Below are 19,499 nucleotides of genomic sequence, written 5' to 3' on the forward strand. Positions count from 1 at the left end.
AAGAGTTCTGTTATCTTAAACATAACATAAACATAAACATTACCATTCTATGTTTTAGTTTAAGTACCACAGATGAAGTGAAACCAAAGGGTATGCTTTTAAAAGAATAACACAACACCTGTAAGTTAACATGAATGTCTTACAGGAATGTTACAGTAGTGTGTCAAAGTGTATGTTGAATATTTCCTACTTGGAACTGGATTAAGAGCTTTAAAATTTTTGGCATTAGCAGATGAGTTCTGTTGTTTACCTAGCTGGTAAGTAAACAGTATCTTTTCAACAGTATCCAAGCAAAGACCCATGTAGGTGAACACCTGATTGTTTAAACCTGTCTCAACTATAAGAAAGAGCAACAACAAATCTTTAGTTCCTTGACCTGAGATCCTAGGGCCTAACACAGAAAGATGGGTTAACATTTTGAAAAAGATTTCTGCAAGATGCATTCTCTGTGTCTTTGTTCTTTGACAGGCCACTATTAGGATAAGATTGACAGAAACCTGAGAATCAGTTACAGAATGTTAATGGTGCTGAGGTTGAGAAATTTATGTAATATCACCTTCTTCATTTAGCTCATGTACAGCATCATATTCTGTACATGTTTTAAAAACAAGATTTCAAGGGTCTCAGGATTCAACCTTTATAACAAAAGGGTTTGGAAGAAACCTAACTATGTCTATTTTCTTAAAAGAGAAGCATGAAAAAGAAGAGCTATTGCTTCCTCAGGTCTTCATGATTGGACATGATTGTATTTCATGTTATCATATATCTGAATGTATGTTTAGTTGATAATTAGTTTGGTGTTACAGAAATAGTGCTTTAGAAAGAACACACACAGGCTGTGTAACCACAATGTGGAAGAAGCACAAAGCCTAGCAAACAGCAGGCACTCAATAAATGCTGAATTTCTTCAAGGCAGACTATATCATAAGCAACTTAATCCACTTGTGAATCTAGAAGAGTTAAAGTATGGCTTCAAATTCTAATTAGAGAACTTAATTTTCAATGCCAATACAATTAACAAGCTTTGGGACTAGTAAAAAAAAATTTAAGTTGAGAGTCATTGTCGCCGAGGATAAGAATATGAAATAGGTGGATAACAAAGGCCCTTACTTGTTTTCTTTTCATATTTTCTTTTTTTCACCCTTTATTTTTTTCAATGTTTCCTCATAGTTCCAACCAAACTTCTTTGTTTTCACATTGTGAAGTTGATATATAAAGAATCTGTTCCTCTCATCATTTTATTTTCTGGTCATTATATAATTAGACATGGAAAACAGAGGTAAACACACACACACACACACACACACACACACACACACATACACGATAGGCCTAGAGGAAACATTTCTGCTGATAAGTCTTGTACTTTAGCTTAGCTTTTATTTTTTATACCAAAGGCACTTTTGATTTTGGCATTATCAAATGACAGAAGACCTTCCCATTCAAAATGGTACCTCTCATTTGACAATAAACAAGATTTACCAATGCTTCGGGATACAAGAATCAGGTCTTTTGTGTGTGTGTGTGTGTGTGTGTGTCTATTCAAGATTTAAAGAGGAAACTTTTCAGGTTACAAAATATTCAAGGATAGAAAAATTTGTGTATTCAATAAACACATCAAGATAAATAGTAGGAAAAATTAAGATGAATTTAACTTAATGAGTTTAGTCACATTTTTTGTTTTACCTAATTATGTTTTTGAAACTTAGGAAAATTTGTTAGCAAACATAAAAGTAGAAAGAATTTTGTGTCATCTATTTTTCCCTGCCCACTCATCCCAACCTTTTTTTTTTTTTTTGTCTGGAATATTTCAAAACAAATCCCAGACATCATGTCTGGCTAATAATTTTTAAATAAAATGATTGACCCATAGGAAGGCCACTAGTAACCAATGAAGATAAAATACTTTTGTACTTCCTACTAATTTTACTTTAGGCTTTATTAATGATTTCTTAGACTGACACATGCAACTGAAGCATAAAAGTTTACACCTATGGCCACACTGCTGATCACAATGAGTCCATACTGGTCTAGGAAAACAGATTGGGACTCAGGCAGAAGTTTTTATTTTAGATTAATGCATTCTGATTTTCCTTTTTTAAGTAATCCTTAGTAACATTAGTTTGATAAAATAAATGGAAAATTGAACAGCTAGATTACATAATCAATTAAATTCTACTTCAATGTTCATTATTAATTGATTCAAGCTTGCTAGTATGTTACTGCTCATAGTAATGGTGGGTAGAGGTTAGGCTCTGTTGTCCCAGTTGTTCTGGGCATTAGCTAACTTATTTTTCTCTAGTCTCAGGTAAGCTCTACCCCATAATTATGTAGGTTACCCTATACCCACAGGGTGAATGTTGGACACACTAACCTTACATTAAGAATTTGTCTAGATCGACTGTAATTCCTTAACTTACTAAGTAATTTTCTACTAAGTTGGTTTTAGGGGTTACACAATTGTGTCTATATACAACCTTATATAGTCATGGTATTTAGTTTCTAATCAGTATTAACCAAAGTATGGTTTCTCCATCCCCAATTTACCATACATCACAGTAACCAGTATGATATCATATCAACTAGTGTAGGCAATAAATTCTTTAACAATTCCTAATTTACAAAACCATATTTAAGAAATTTGTTACTTCTACTCATTGCTATTGAACACTTTTCTCCTAAAACTATTAATATCAAAGCAGTAAGGAAAATATTATGTGTGGGATAAAAATTCAAGAATTTTGGTAAAAAAAATTTTTAATTAAAAAGGCAACATTTTAAAGTCTTGTATGATCACCAAAGAAGGAAGAAAAGAAAGATAATTAAGGGTGGAAAACTAAAAAAGAAAAACAAAAAAGAGTTTGTGACCAAATGAGGAAGGAGTAGAATTTATTTAAATTAAGATTCCACCTGGATTCTTTTCCTCTGATACTAACATCTTTGTAATCCTAAACCTGTATATATGAGCTAATTCAAACATATAAACATGGAAATGTTTAATTATAATTAAAACCATCTTTATTCCAAATTGCAAAAAAAAAACCTCATAAATAAAACTTCACTGAATTAACTTTATAAAGAACGGCAGACCTTATGCTAGTGAGCTCTCAGATTTATAAATTTAAAAAGTGAGTGTGGAATAGAACCTGTGAGTACCTGTGCCTTAAAAACCAAAAGAGACTAAAATAGCCTCTTGTTGTAACAGGAATAGCAACACCAAGATTAAAAAGCCAGATTTACATTAAGGAAATACCTTCTGTGTTTGCTTTGAAAATTATTTTGGGAGAATGTAAGCAAAATCACTACTAAGAATTATAAGTGCGACCGCATTTACTTTAGAATGCATACATCTATCACGCAAATTCCTTTTATGAAGAAATGGAATCAGTGTTTATTCATATGAGTCTCCTGAGAATTCTGAATTCTTTAGCCCACAAAGTTCACATAGATCTCTTTTTATAATGGTGGATTTTGGATTGATCCACTTACCTTTAGTGTATAAGAATTCCAGTAAAGATGAGTTAACAGAGACTCATTCTAACAAGTTTCCTAGTAAAATAAAGTAGGAACAAGCAAAGAGACAAGGGACATTTAGAAAAAAAATCTTGGGTGATGATAGTCCTTAACTGGTAAGGAAAGAGGTCAAGTATAGTAGAGTGGGGGACTAAAATAAAAAAAAAAGACTGTCTTTGGAGAAAACTTCATGAATTAAGAAACTGCAAACATATAAATTTCTTCAGTCACTTTTACTATATATTTATGAAATTTATTTCCATTTAATGCAGATTTAAAATCTCTTATGCAACAAGTAACATTCTTTGCTAAATCTGAGATTATCTGAACTGCTATCTTTCAGAAATATTCTCTTGAAACAAAACAGATTTTCTTTGGCCAGAATGACTTAATTGGCCTACAACAAACCTATCACTAAGATCTGTACTTCCAGTAAAGATTTTGCAAGTGTAGCTGACTTACTTGGTGTTGCAATAATGAATCTCTATTTAGAGTTACTTTTACTACTCCCAGGGAGTAGCCTATTCTAACTTTCACTTCTTAGTTTCTGGGATTAAAAAAATAAATTGTAAAAATAAGGTCAACTTCTGTCAAATATCTAACTTTCAACTATTAAAAATTTATCTGATTATATATGAGAAAGCTTGAATACACTCATTTTTATTTTATTTTTTCAACTTTGACAAAGTCGCATAGTTCTTTTTGTTTTTAACTCCAACTAACTCATTATATTAAATTAAAAATAATCTAAAATAATCATCTTTGGAAAAAAAACAAAGTGAAGTTTTAGGGGAAAGTCATCCATAAATAAAAGTTGAAGCAAGAAAAACCTACAAAAACACATTTTACAGTAAAAGGTTATGAGAAGTACATGCAACTGTACCAGAATAATCTCCAGAAATTCTAGTAAAATAAACTTCTTTGGTATATTTGGTACATACAAATAACCCAGAATAATCTCCAAAAATTCTAGTAAAATAAACTTCTCTGGCTTAAAAACCAAAGGACACCAGCAATTATTTCATTTTCTAGATATCCAGGAACAATGTTAAAGCATTAGTATCTATTAAGTTATTCCTACTAAGGGATCCCTGGGTGGCGCAGTGGTTTAGCGCCTGCCTTTGGCCCAGGGCGCGATCCTGGAGACCCGGGATCGAATCCCATGTCAGGCTCCCGGTGCATGGAGCCTGCTTCTCCCTCTGCCTGTGTCTCTGCCTCTCTCTCTCTCTCTGTGACTATCATAAATAAATAAAAATTAAAAAAAAAATTTATAAAAAAAAAAAAAAATTTATAAAAAAAAAAAAAAGTTATTCCTACTAAGAAATACTATTAATGAAAATGGATCTTGTCTATGTGTAAATATACATTTACCCTCCAATGAAAGTAAATGTCTTTTAAACACATTAAATGTTAGTATTCACCTTTCCGAAGAGTTATCAACATAAACATCACTAAATGCCTAAGAGATGCATTTTTAGCAAAGGCAGTATCACTTTTCATGAAGCAATACAAATGGCAATTTCTATCTGCAGACAGCACATACAGAATAATCACAACTTTTAATAACTGCCAGGATCATACTGTATGGGTCTAAATTAAGAAACCTCAACAAGAGACAGTCCCTCTAATGTGGCAAACAGATAAACACTTAACTTCTAAACTTTCGATTTGCTGTTCTCCACTGTAACTCATGACTCTGCTCTCACCACCTGCGCCCACAGTGACGTCTCCCGCCAGGCCCCCGCTGCAAGTGTATACACTCAGAGCACATGAAATAAAGGCTTTGTTGCTACCTGGAGGGAAAGTTCACGCATGAGACACTGCCTTACATTTCTGTTTTGTGTCAAAAGTAGCATGTCTGTTTTCTACTATTTTTCCTTGTTATTTACTTTTATCCTCACACTAACCCCAGAGTTTGGCAATTTTAGTATTGTTCCCATTTCAAAGACCCTGAGATGGGAAAATGAAGCTTCTCTCTCTGATCCAGTTAGTGAATGGCAGGGCCTGGTGCCTTCCCCACATCATCTCTAGCTTCAATATTCTCTCAATCCAATGTTTTCACAATTTCAAATTTCAACTAACAATCTACAGCCCCTTCCATATCACTTGTAAAGAGATGACCACTTCTATAAATTCCTCAGCTGCATTGGGATATGCCAAAGAAATGTTTAAGATGACAGCATCTTAGATCACCCCCCCAAACTTTAAGATGTCTCAGCATTATTTCATCAGTAATTTCCAACCTTTTCCCTATCACGTCACAAATAGATAATGATAGTATGTGTACAGCCACTGCTCAAGACCAGACCTGAACAACCAGGAGTTTCCACAGCAGCCTCAAGCCCTGTCCAGCCACCCCAGGGAGTGAGGGCATGAGGTGCTCACACCCCTGTACCTGTGTGCTGTACTGCAGGGGCACTCCAGCTGGCAAACTCTGATTTACAGTTCTAAAATTCCTACCATATATTCCCACTGGGCTGGACAAAAAGGTATATAAATCAGGGAGGTAATTTAAAAAATTACAGTGAGGGAACCCTGGGTGGCGCAGCGGTTTGGCGCCTGCCTTTGGCCCAGGGCGCGATCCTGGAGACCCAGGATCGAATCCCACGTCGGGCTCCCGGTGCATGGAGCCTGCTTCTCCCTCTGCCTGTGTCTCTGCCTCTCTCTCTCTCTCTCTCTCTCTCTGTGTGACTATCATAAATAAATAAAAATTAAAAAAAAAAATTACAGTGAAAACCTCAAGGTCTAACTCTTTACAGAGACAGTGGGTTGCTTCCTTTTCCTAACACTGACATTGGACATGTCCACTCAGCACCCCATAGAGGCTGTGGACAAATTATACCCCAATTCTTCTAGGTATCATGGTAGGAGCTACCTGAAGAACCAGAATTGCCAAATGATAATTAGTTTAATACTGCAAATCTACCACCACCAAAATAAAAAACTCTAAAAAACTAATGACTATATAAGACCTTCCCATATATTAAAGGGTAGCTCATTTGCTTTAACAGCTACATTTTAAAGACTCAAGATTTTTCTAGGTATTGCTGTTTTTTAAAGGGAAAACAAGGGAATCCCTGGGTGGCTCAGCAGTTTAGTGCCTCCCTTCGGTGCAGGGCATGATCCTGGAGTCCCAGGATCAAGTCCCACATCAGGCTCCCTGCATGGAGCCTGCTTCTCCCTCTGCCTGTGTCTCTGCCTCTCTCTGTCTTTCATGAATAAATAAATAAAATCTTTAAAAAAATAAAGGGAAAACAAAACATATCTAAAATCCTACCATCATATTTAAACCAACACAGTATTTAATACCACACATATTCCATTACCTAAATAGCTTTTTTTAAAAAAAATCTTTTTTTATGTCCTTTTCCTGGCTTTTCTTCCCCCTTTTTGCTTTTCTTCCTAGCTCTTGTTTTTTACTAAAGCATATTATGTATTTCAAATGTACTTGATTTGGGGAAAAAAAAGTCAGTGCTTTAATTAGAGCAAAAAGCACAAGATTAACAGCCCATTAAAATGCACAAGACTAAATGTGAACGTATCTGTTTATTTACAGCTTTTGATGTTTAAAATTTCAAATAAAATGATCTGTTCAATTGCTGTAGTTTTAAAAAATAAATCATTTTCCATTCTCTTCTAGAAAAAGCTGCAGCACAAATTAACAGAGTAATGAAAACATAATTACATTTAAAACATAATTTAGGGAACATCATGTACCTCTTTTAGATTAGTAAGCATAATATGTAATTGTTGGTAACAAAAGCCAACAAGAATGAATTACAGACATTTATATCTTAGGTTCGCATGCATCTTATAAAGACAACAAAAAACAGTAAGTTTTAAATTTTTACCCGACATGAATATAAACATATAAATAGGCAAACCCTCCCTTTATTTTTGCCCAAAATTTTTCTTCTATATTCAGTAAAAATGTTTTTACTTTTCAAAATATATGGCAGCTGTCAGTACAAATCTCTCACTTCTTTAACATGTACGTTTCATTCTACAATATACACAGTGTAGACATTATGATGCATTTTAAAATGGAACAATTTAATGTCAAACCCAAGTTGCTTCAATGTAACTAGAGAAGACTTAAAGCTAGCACTGTATCATAGCGAATTGCAGCATACATACTGTATTGCCCCGTGCTAGTCTGATATATGCTAGTCGGTACTGCCATGGTAGCGATGTTAGGTGGCGTTCCTTCTTCCTCTGATTTTTCTTCTTCAATCTTGGGAACACCAGGCACATCAGAGGAAAGTTCATTCAGTATTTTTCTAAAACATAATTTAACAACAGAAATAATCAAGATATTTGAATGAGATTTAAAACAGGAAAGTATAATGGATAAATCGGTTTGATACATAATTATTCTCCCTTTTTGGAGTGTCATTATATTAGGAAGTTTAAATAACTTACCTATAAGAGGGTCTTCGTGAAAGGATTTCTCTACGTTTACGAGAATCAATTACACCTTCTGATTCTGCAGACTCATCTGTCTCTGCAATTGTTGCTACCTATAATACAAGAGTTTCTGAAATGCATCATAAAATAGATGATCTCCTTCATTCAAAAAACGGTGCTTATGGGCCTCTGGGCAGCACTAAGCCGGGGCTGGGAAAGTGTCTAGCACCACAACACAGTGAACCTGCACTAGTACACTGCACATCTGCCTTAGGAGAGGGAGCACACACACACACACACACACACACACACACACACTTCAGTGTACAGCAGGTATGGCTCGGGTGATAAATACTACAGGGATGCAACTCAAAGTGGTTGGAATGACTGAAGCTTCACAGGAAAGGATTACATAAAAGCTACATAAGACCGAAGAAAAGATCTCCACCCTGAACCTACTCTTACAAATCCATTAGGGATGGAGTGAGCTAGTGACAAAGGAAGAATAAAGCATCTTGACCTCCTTGCCCTCTTCACAATACCACTGCTTACTTGAGCTGCATTTTCAAACTAGACATTAGATAGGTTCAAAGAAGCAAACAAGTAAATAAGCCTGATTAAAGTTAGGAATTATATGACATGAAGGAAGGGGGGGCTTGATGTGGTTAAGTCTTGAAGGTCAAAATAAGGAAAAAAGAAAGATCAGAGTTTTAAGCATGATTTCATTTCTCAAAGCACATAAAAATCACATGATTTTAAGGAAAGTCTGAAAACGAAAGTAATGAATCTCTACAATAACATGAGAGCTCTCAGTATGTTTAGCCTTTATTATTCAGGGCCTAGGGGTTCTGAGTTTATAAAACTCACTTTACTTAACTTTACAATTACAGGAGAATTTGATTCAGGCAAAATCAAAAGAATTTATTTAAATGTCAACAATGCATGCAGGAATATATATTTCTCAAGGCACACTGATATACAGATTCATTTACACAATATGGCCATACATTCTGGTCATGGACGCCCTACACATAAGTACACGAACCAATGAATAGAACTTAGAAAAAATGTTGCAATCAGCAATCATATATCGCCACCAAACATTGATCACTTTCACACGTCTCATATACTCATAACCCCTTATGTGAGGTAGGATACTATTTTATCCATTTTAGAAATGTGAAAGTTGAAGTTCATGCACACAAAGTGACTTGACCATTGTTCAAAAAGTGGGAACTCTAAGACTCAAGATCCACTGGCACTTAACCTCTACAAAGATAATTAAATCACCTACTTAACAAAATCAAAAAAAGCCTACTGAATATAATACTTTCAATAGCAGCCAAGTTCTTTTTTTTATTATTTTTTATTGGAGTTCAATTTGCCAACATATAGCTTAACACCCAGTGCTCATCCCGCCAAGTGCCCCCCTCAGTGCCCATCACCCAGTCACCCCAACCCCCTGCCCACTTCCCCTTCCACTACCCCTTGTCCAGAGTTAGGTGGGAAATGTTTTGTCACCCTCACTGATATTTTCACTCCTTTCCCTTTATTCCCTTTCACCAATTTTTATATTCCCCAAACGAATGAGACCATATAATGTTTGTCCTTTTCCAATTGACTTATTTCACTCAGCACAATACCCTCCAGATCCCTCCACGTTCAAGCAAATAGTGGGTATTTGTCGTTTCTAATCAATAGCAGCCAAGTTCAAACTTGAGCAGAAATATCTGCACCCCAATAAAAGTCATGATTCAAAAAGGAGAGTGGAAGGACTTTCTTGTTTTTTGTTTTTTTGTTTTTTTTTGACTTTCTTGTTTTATAATCAGGGTCAGAAAGAGTCAGAAACTCTTGGAATCAAGGGTCATTATGGGAAAAAAAGAGACAATGCTAAGAATGATTCTTACTCTTTTGAAAAGATACTTGTGCAGCAAAGTAAGTTTTTAATGTATGTGGATTTATTACTTCAAATATCATGTTGCAGCCTTTATCCTTATTCTGCAATAAATTTTACTCATATATGCAAGAGACAAGACTGATTAAGTGTGCACACCTATGTTTTCCTCACTGATCTTTGTGTCATCAACTATGTTCAAATAATTTCAACATCTAAAGGATAACTGACCTCAAAAAGGACAAATAAATTCAATAATCAAGAAAACTATGCTTTAAAAAATGCATACTTACACCTATCAGAATGGCTAAAATCAACAATAGAAGAAACAATAAATGTTGGTGAGGATGTGGAGAAAAAGGAATCCTGTGCACTGTTGCTGGGAATGCAAACTGATGCAGCTACTGTGGGATACAGTATGGAGGCTCCTCAAAAACTAGAAAATATGATTACCCTACAATCCAGCAATCATACTACTAGATATTTACCCACAGAATACAAAAACACTAATTCAAAGAGATACATGCATTACTTACAATAGCCAAATTGTATAGGATTTTATAGGAGCATTACTTACAATAGCCAAATTGTGGAAGCAGCCCAAGTATCCATCAAGTGATAAATGGATAAAGAGGATGCGGTATATATGTACAATGGAATATTATTTAACCATAAAAAGGAATGAAACTTTGCTATTTGCAACAACATGGATGGCGCTAGGGAGTATGATAATGCTAAGCTAAATAAGTTAGAGAAAGACAAATACCACATTATTTCATTCATGTGGAATTTATGAAACAAAACAAATAAGCAAAGTGGAAAAAAGGGAGAGAGAGACAAACCAATAAACAGCCTCTTAACTATAGAGAAAAACTGATGGTTACTAGAGGGGAGGTGGGTGGCGGAATGGGGGAAACAGGTGATGGGGACTAAGGAATGTACCTGTTGTGATGAGCACCAGGAGCTGTATGGAAGTACTGAATCACTATATTGTACACCTGAAGCTAATATTACACTTAGTATGTTAACTAAGTGGAATTAAAATAAAAACCTTAAAAAATTTAGCTTCAAGAAATGTTAAGGACTTGTGATCAACTCTGATAATAATAAATAATAAAACATACATCTGGATCACAGTCACAATAACCTGTCTACAAAAACCAAGGTTTCATCTGAGAGGGGTGAGTGATGTAGAAGCATAATACTAAGGTGACAAAGATATCCTATGTTTCCTACAAGTTAGAGATACTGAATTAAACAAAAATAAACTTAAATTTCCACCCACCTACTAATGTGAGTATTCATGAAAACGGTAATCTTTATATTACTCTGTTAATCAAACATCTTCAGAGAATCCTCAAAATATTTTTAAGCTCCACTGGAGAGCTTTGCTAAATAAATCTAAATTTGTGCACAGTGCAACAACTCGAAGAATTACTCATCTGGCAATTACTCATCCTATAAATCAAGAGCTAACAACAAACTGCAACTCTTAAGTCAAATCTATGTGTCTAGCAGGGCACAATGCACTTCACATAGGAAAAGGAAATTCCTCCAAATTTCTAATAAAAAGACGTGAGCATAAAAGCTATACAAAAATGATAAATGAATTAATAAAAGGAAAAAAAAACACTGAAGAAAGTCAAAGGCAAATCATCTAGGAAGGAAGCTAACCTGAACAGTTTGTATTTGTGGTGACTGAATAACCGATGGCTGTGGTGTCTGAATTATTCCCTGGACATGAACAGTTTGGCCCGAAGGTAACTGTACTAGAGTTACAGCTGGGGAGCCTCTTCCGGTGCCTGATCCAGCTACAGAAACCTGCAAAAATGATCATCATTGAGGATTATGCCTGGATCATTTTCTGTTCTTTTTGCTTTTTAAAAGAAATACCATTCACTATTATGAGTGGCCATTTTTTCCCTTCCTTCTGCTTCTGAGAAATGCCAAGCACACTGGGGTACTTACCATTAGGAGGTGGTTACTGTCCTGGAACAGTCATTCTCTGATGTGATAGATATTAAAGAACCCATGCTCCTCACTTTCGGTTCCCATGCTTCGGTGGCTAAGAATGTTCTAAGCACAAAGTTCTAAAGCAGTTAAACTACCTCACTACAACCTCGTGACCACTAACAGTGAATCCTTATTTAGGCCAGAGTATAAACTACCCTAACTTTCTCAGAGAAATTGGAGAAAGAACTTAAATATGGTGAATTGTTTTTTAATAAATGAAAAATTTGAAATGCGATATACTGGTATTACTCCAGATGCAAGCTAATGCTTTATCTCTACTAACAAAAATCACAGTTACTTTTATGTCCCCATAATCACAAAATGGCACAGGCCAGAGGAATTCCAGGACTTCTCATGCCCTTAGTGTGTCTGATCCAGAGAACGCACATGCCTTAGAGCTGGCATGTCCTTACACCGTTCCTCCTCACTAGCTCCAGCAACTACAGAAAGGGCCAGAGTCATCACTTAGCTTGCACAAAGAGAGTAAAGCCATCTCCCAGCACCCCTGAGGACTTTCAACAGAGATCCCTACCAGCAAAACACAATACCTCCACCCCCCTGGATTCAAAACCTACCAAGTTTTCTTTTTTTTTTTTTCCTGTGAAGTTTTCTAATTAGTAAACAACTTAATCCTATAGGCCAGTGTAATCTTAGAAATTTTGCCTCATTTTACTGTTTTCACTATTCATTATGACTTGCTCAAAAGAGTCAAAAACTTAGGGAATGAAATAAGCTACCAATTTTTATCATGAATGGTAGTAGAACCAAAAGATCTAAAACAAACTTTGAAGGAAGCCTCTGTATAGGGCCTCACTCTAAGAAACACCAATGATTTCCAATCTACTTATACTTTAAAACAATTATTAAAAATTGGGTTTATAACAAATAATTGTAAGATTTATTTATAAATTTCCTTAGAAAGCAAACTTCTTTGGTAATCTAAAGTAAAAATCTTTCACCCATGCAAGACAGCATATGTGATGAGCATTGTACTAGATGCACTAGGGTAGAAAGTAGAATTGATAAAATTAACACCTAAGAAACAAAAGCACACCAAAAAGTATAGAACAAATTGCTCCATTGTACAGGCCATGAAAGTCATGGGAGTACAGAACAGAAAGATCAGAATGGGTCTGAGCAATAAGTACAGGCTTTGTGTAGAAGTCACAGCTTGAGCCAGGCCTACATAATAGACGGAAAACGGCGGAGACACCCAACATGTAGCCCAAAGGGTAATTTTAGCACACTTGCCCCTCAAGTATTATCGTCTACCTTAGATTTTAGAGGAAAGAAAAAGATTATGCCATAGTAAAACCAATAAATTTAACAACCAGAAGTTAAAAAAAAAAAAAAACTACACACACACACACACACAAAGCAGCACAGAAGATAAACCTATATGAATAAAAAGGCTTCCACCTCTTTGTGGACCAACTTCCAAAAGGTACTCCTTTTGCCACACAATAATTCTCAAACTTTTTTAGTCTCTCAGGATACTTTTACATTCTTAAAAATTACTGATGACTCAAAAAGTTTTTGTTTAGGGATGCCTGGGTGGCTCAGCAGTTGAGCATCTGCCTTCAGCTCAGGGTGTGATCCTGGAGTCCTGGGATCAAGTCCCACATCAGGCTCCCTGCAGGAAGCCTGCTTCTCCCTCTGCCTATGTCTCTGCCTCAATCTCTCTCTGTGTCTCTCATGAATAAATAAATAAAATCTTTAAAAAAAAAAACAAAGTTTTTGTTTACCTGATTTATATCTAGTAGGTGCCCTAAACGTTTAACAGTTTTAGGGAAAGGAGAACCTTGATTTAAAATGTTTGCTGATGTCTGCAATGTAAAAACTCCAACTATTGGCAGGTTTCAATTTACCAACAGATGACGCTGAACACAAAGTTGGGAAATGATGCAGGCAGTTGGCTCTTACAAGACAGTATACCACTGGTTATATGTGTCAATATTTACCATATTAGAAATTAAAACTGAAAAAGTTTTATACCTCAAAAAAATTCCACTATTTATACTAACATAAACAAATTTTATTAAAAATAATTAATTTTCCAAAAACAGAAAATTAGTGACCAGACTATCAATGTTTTACTTTATTTTATTTTTTATTCTATTTTTTAAAAGATTTTATTTATTTATTCATGAGACACACACAGGCAAAGACACAAGCAGAGGCAGGCTCCCTGCAAGGGAGCCCGATGTGGGACTCGATCCCAGAACTCCAGGATCACTTCCTGAGCCAAAGGCAGACACAACCGCTGAGCCACCCAGGCGTCCCAATGTTTCACTTTTTTAAAAACTCTTTTAACATCGGTTTAGTTAAAATTAGCTAAATTCTCATACCTACTTGTACACTGAATGTGCTGCAATATGTTATTTTAGTTGATCTATGAAGAAAATTTGGACCTCACGCAGATAAACCATCAGAAAAGGAAGAGTATTATAATAGCTCTTCCCAAAAAACATGGATATTATTGTTTGTTACTACACCAAAACTCAACATGTGGTTGTTTCATAAAGATTAGTTACAATGTGGAATCTGAAGTACCAGTTATATTAAAATCCGCTGACCAACCCTGCACTTTGAATGGATCCCATGCATGATTCTGTAACATCATGCAGTAGTTATTTGGAAAATATTGGCTCACTGAGTTAAGCACATCTCCCAAATGCTGACATATTTCATGATACTTTATCAGAAAACCTCATTCATTAAAATCAACAGCAATCTTATCAGAACACTATAAATACTGAAAAGCTATCAAGCTCACAATGGCAGACACAGGATTTCCAAAATTCAAAACTTCTGCTTAAAAGCTTGAATTTTATCATTGACAATAAACACTGTCAGTCATTTTCCTTTAAGTGACAAGCTCACTTCGTTTGCTTTCAAGAAAACATTTTCCAAACACTCAAGTTTGAATAGCCATAGTTTGGCTATTGGCCATTGTTTTGAAAAAAACTGATATCCTGTGGGGAAAAACCCAGCTAGTCCATTTCACCACTCAAACAAGTATGTGTTTTTCTTCAAGAACACCATCAGTCTTTGCTACACAGCAGAAATGTTTTCAGCAAACACACCAATTTCATAACACAGAATATTGAAATGTACTCAAGGGTCAAGGTTTGCTACAACTGGTAACATTTACCACCTTACTGGGGTATTGTAAATGAAACTGACTTTATTTTTTTACCTGCAAGTGAATGATAGTGAAGAATACAATGATTACTGGTATAGTTTGATGCGCGCTACAGATTTGATTCATGCTAAGGTGCCAACAGCTTTACCCCCCTTCTGCTGTTTTTACACCATCAGTGTAAATATCAATACAGAGAAAAAGGACAAATAAATCTTAGCATTATTATGAAAACAGCATGGTCCTTCCAAACCTCCTGAAAATCTCCTCAAAGTCCTTCCTGGGGTCTCTAAACATTTTGAAAACTGCTGCTCTATCCCAATGTAGCCCTGGCTCACAGTGTGAACTGAGCACTGAAGCAGGCTGTGCTTTCAACTACACCACAGCAGCACAGCCAGACCACGGTATCCAATAAGCTTGATAGAGAGTTTGCTTGTCAGAGACTGGGTGAAATATAATATGGATTATACTCAAGAGTACAAGTATTATAGACTGGACCTGTGGATTGAGATGCCACATTCACTTTTTGTGGGGAAATACCCCAGCTTTAAAGACATTAGATATTCTGAAGAATTGAACAACTCAAGAAAGATCTGTGAGGTTTTGATAAATATAAATCATGCTTTAAGTTGCTTTAATTACCTTTGAAGTATAATTTTCAAGATTTTAAATTATTAAATGATCACTCATATCAAAATGGCTTAGTGTCAAGAACACCTGCTATGGAAAGGGAGTTGCAGCTACTAAAACAAAACTGTACTCCTAGAATTCTGGAGATAAGTTATAGGAATTCTATCACTACAATGAAACTTTTCTATATCCAAACTCTGGGCAGCACAAAAGCTCATGAGACAACTCTTTTGTTAAACCACAGAAATACAGGCTGGGAACCTGCACAGATGACATACCCTAGGGAGAGAATTCAGATGTATCCTTAAAACAAAAACAAAAATCCTTAGATCTAGAGACATTCTATATTCAGACATTCTATTCTCACTGGTTTTGCCAAAAACTGGTGACTAGTCTTTAGCTGTATTGGTAAAGTTAACAGGCTAAACTTTGATGTTATTAATTAAAAAAAAAATTCATGTGGCTCCCTCCCTAAGCATCTTAGTATTACTATACTATTATACTGACCATGGGCCATAACAGAATCTACAGCGTCCTTAAAGTAGGGTATTGTACACAGATGGCATAGAAGGAACATTGGCAATGATTCGAGAACATGCATGGAGGCTCCAAAACCAAAAGTGAGCCAATAAAGAAGCATCTTTTTTGTTTTGTGTAAAGTGGTAGATTCAGTTTTAGGTAGGCTAGGTTGAAAGCAATGATAGGGCAACTAGGTAGAAATGTTAATAAGCAAGGAGAATTATGTGACTGATGCGTTAGAACCAGAAAACAAAGATCTGAGAAATGCTAAGAAAGAGCAATCTTTTAAGAGTACTATAATTACTTTATTCATAATGTACAAATAGAATTCTAAAGAAGCTCTGGAAAAAGATAATAGTTTTTCCTAAAAGACACTAGGGATACAAACTTCAGTTCATCTGAACTGAAATATGCATACTGTAGGCAGAAATAGAGAAACACTTCTTATAAACATCAAATATTCATTCCAAGACTTAAAATGCAAAAAAAGTATCACAGAAACAGGTCATCTTTATGAATTAACTCAGTCTTTTAGTCTCTTGACAAATATTTATCAGGAGCCTGCTGTGTGGACCAGTCTAAACAGCAGGGCTATCACAGTGAACAAGAGAAGTTTCTGCTCTCCTAAATCAGGAGACAGAAAATAGATCAAAACAAATACATCATTTTTGGTGTTATTAAATTCTTTAAAGAAAAATGAAGCAGGGTAAGCGATCAGAGAGTGACAAGGCAGGGGTAGTTTGGAAGGAAGCTAATCAAAATACACTTGTTGGAAAACTTCTCAGAGGAGGGAACGCTTGCATAAAAAGCCTAAATGAAGGGAAGGAAAAGGCCATCGGAAGATCTATCAGCATATTCATCACCTTCCAATAGTCATGTAGGCAGCTGTTCGAAAAACAGAAAAATAAAAATGGGTATATTTTATATTTCATAATTTTTATATTTTATGAGACTCTAAAAGTGTGTAGAATGAACTCATAGTAAACATATTTACCTTTTCTTCCAGATCCCCTGAATAATCCTCTTCTATAGGATGCCTGAAACATAGATTATGCTGATGCCACCACATCCACCAACAACCCCACTATAGACAGTAGTTGATCTGAAGTTAAGATGATGCAATTGACAGCCTTACTTGGCTTTGCAATTAAAAAATCCGTATAATGACACTCGTAACTGGGAAAACCTCACAATGTTGTAACAGCACTTGATTAGCACCTAGTAGACTACCTCCAATCCGTAGCTAGGTTCTCTTAAGATGGGGTTTATGATGTCATAGAACAGCTGCAAATGTCACAGAGCTACTGGGCCTGCATTCAAGACAGTTAATAAAGGATGGGGGGAAATGTGAATTCACAATATACAGATTTCACTATCACTTCTGCTCCTGAGAAATAAAATCTGTATCTTACCTATTTTAATTCTAAGGGCTACAATTAAAGTCCACTAATACTCTAAGCAAGAAGTTGAAAACTACCTCGATTTCTGTGTATTAAGATTCTTAAGAGTCTGTTTCTTTTGTGAGAAAAAAAAGTGTTCAATATTTCAAATATTTTAAGGTTTGAAAACAGGAGAATAATGAAAGTGAATACTTGAATAAAGATGCAAAATATATTTTTTTAAGTTGTGTTTAATTGCACTAAATGAAGACAACACAAAATGAAAAATGTAGAGTTGGTCTCATTTTAGTGTCTTTCTCGCTGTTTTTTTTTTTTTTTTTTTTTTAGTGGGGCTAACAGACTGCAAAATTCCATGAAGTTAAATTTTACCTTGAGAATTTCAGTTGAACATATTTATGGATAACAGAGTTAGCTAGCTAAGACTCCTATTTTTGTATCTACTATGTTAAAATTCTAAAGAGAACTACATGGGAATGCTGTTGCCTTACATGCTTCCTGTATGTGTAGAGCATAAACAAATACTGTCTGAAATCTATAATCTGAATAAAATGAGAAGGGGGAAGTGGATCGCTGTTTCTGGTATTGTAAATATAAATGGTGGGTCTGGGTGGCTCAGTCCCTTAAAACGTCTGCCTTCAGCTCAGGTCATGATCCCAGGGGTCCTGGGATGGAGCCTCAGTCTGGCTCCCTGCTCAGTGGGGAGTCTGTCTCTTCCTCTCCCTTTATCCTTCCCCCAAATTGTGCATGCATGCACTCTCTCTCACTCTCATTCTGTTTCAAATGAATAAAATCTTTTAAAAAATTCTCCTCTTGAAAGCAAAGCAAATATCAGAATTATATCATTCTTAATCGTTCAGTCTGTTTTGATTATACTTCCAATAGACAGTGATGATCTTTTGAGCACAAATTAAAATCAGGGGTTCTTTATCCTTTGAAAAGCCATTCTGGGGGGACCACCTGGGTGGCTCAGCAGTTGAGAGTCTGCCTTAGGCTCAGGGCCTGATCCTCGGGTCCTGGGATCGAGTCCCCACAGGGCTCCCTACAAGGAGCCTGCTTCTCCCTCTGTCTGTGTCTCTGCCTGTCTCTCTCTTTCTCTCTCTCTCTCGCTCATGAATAAATAAATAAAATCTTTAAAAAAAGATAAAAAACCTAAAACAACCAAAAACAATGCTCTAGCTCATTTGTTTTTCCTATCTAATCTATATAGTATTTTGAATGTCCTATTTGTAGCGGTTGGAACATCATTTTATATTCTAACCAATATGAAATGTTTCATTTGTCATAACTATATTTTTAAAGTACTATGAAATGAATATTACATTTGTAGAAGTCAGAATTCATTTAACTCCAAAACTTTCAAATATCAATCCTATATTTGGTTTCAGTGAGACTAAAACTAAAACTGGTCATAGTAACTAGCCAGATGCAAGTAGTTAAGTGTAATAATGAAGCTACAGTGAGATCCTGAGCCCAAAGTGGTATTTACCCAGGAGATATAAGAACAAACAATAACATTAAAACTGCTCTTAACAATAATACAGCTAATTTCTAATAATGAATAAGAAATGTATATGCCAAAGGCGAGAAACCACAAAATGAATGCCTAAAACCACTTACTAGCCAAGCTTCATGTTAATCTTTATTTCCGAGCAAAAACCTCTATAAAGAGTGTCTATGAAGTAAACTTCGATTCACTTGAATTATTTTATTTCTTCTTTAGATTCCATTATGCACTCTACTCTTTATTACCAATAACTTGGTAAGTCCTAAGGAGTATTGAATTGGCAAAAATGAAAATCAACAAACAAACCACCAAAAAAACCTTAAAAATAGTAATATTAGGGTTGGCTCATGTAGAAGAAAGTGTGACTCAATCTTAGGGTCAAGGATTTGAGGCTCACCTTGATGTAAAGATTACTTTAAAAATAAATAAACTTCTTAAAAAATAGAAATAATAAATAAAAATACAGTACGTACATAC

General features: G+C 35.3%; 1 protein-coding gene across 21 annotated transcripts in view; it reads right to left on the reverse strand.

Moving 5' to 3' along the window:
- CREM (cAMP responsive element modulator) overlaps positions 1-19,499 on the reverse strand; it is a 75,880-nt gene that overhangs the window by 23,251 nt on the left and 33,130 nt on the right. For 8 of the 21 annotated variants that reach the window (XM_049099546.1, XM_049099549.1, XM_049099542.1 and 5 more), the window contains exons 4-5: positions 7,936-8,033; positions 7,651-7,793 (exon numbers count right to left, since the gene is read on the reverse strand). In XM_049099546.1, the coding sequence (XP_048955503.1) occupies positions 7,651-7,793; positions 7,936-8,033 (241 nt within the window). Of the gene's footprint in view, positions 1-7,650; positions 7,794-7,935; positions 8,034-11,488; positions 11,636-11,782; positions 11,938-17,112; positions 17,360-19,499 lie in introns of those variants that run through there. The other 13 variants (XM_049099525.1, XM_049099522.1, XM_049099504.1 and 10 more) reach the window with 7 other exon arrangements.

The sequence above is a fragment of the Canis lupus genome, chromosome 2 (genome assembly GCF_003254725.2).
Source record: "Canis lupus dingo isolate Sandy chromosome 2, ASM325472v2, whole genome shotgun sequence".
Classification (NCBI taxonomy): Eukaryota; Metazoa; Chordata; class Mammalia; order Carnivora; family Canidae; genus Canis; species Canis lupus.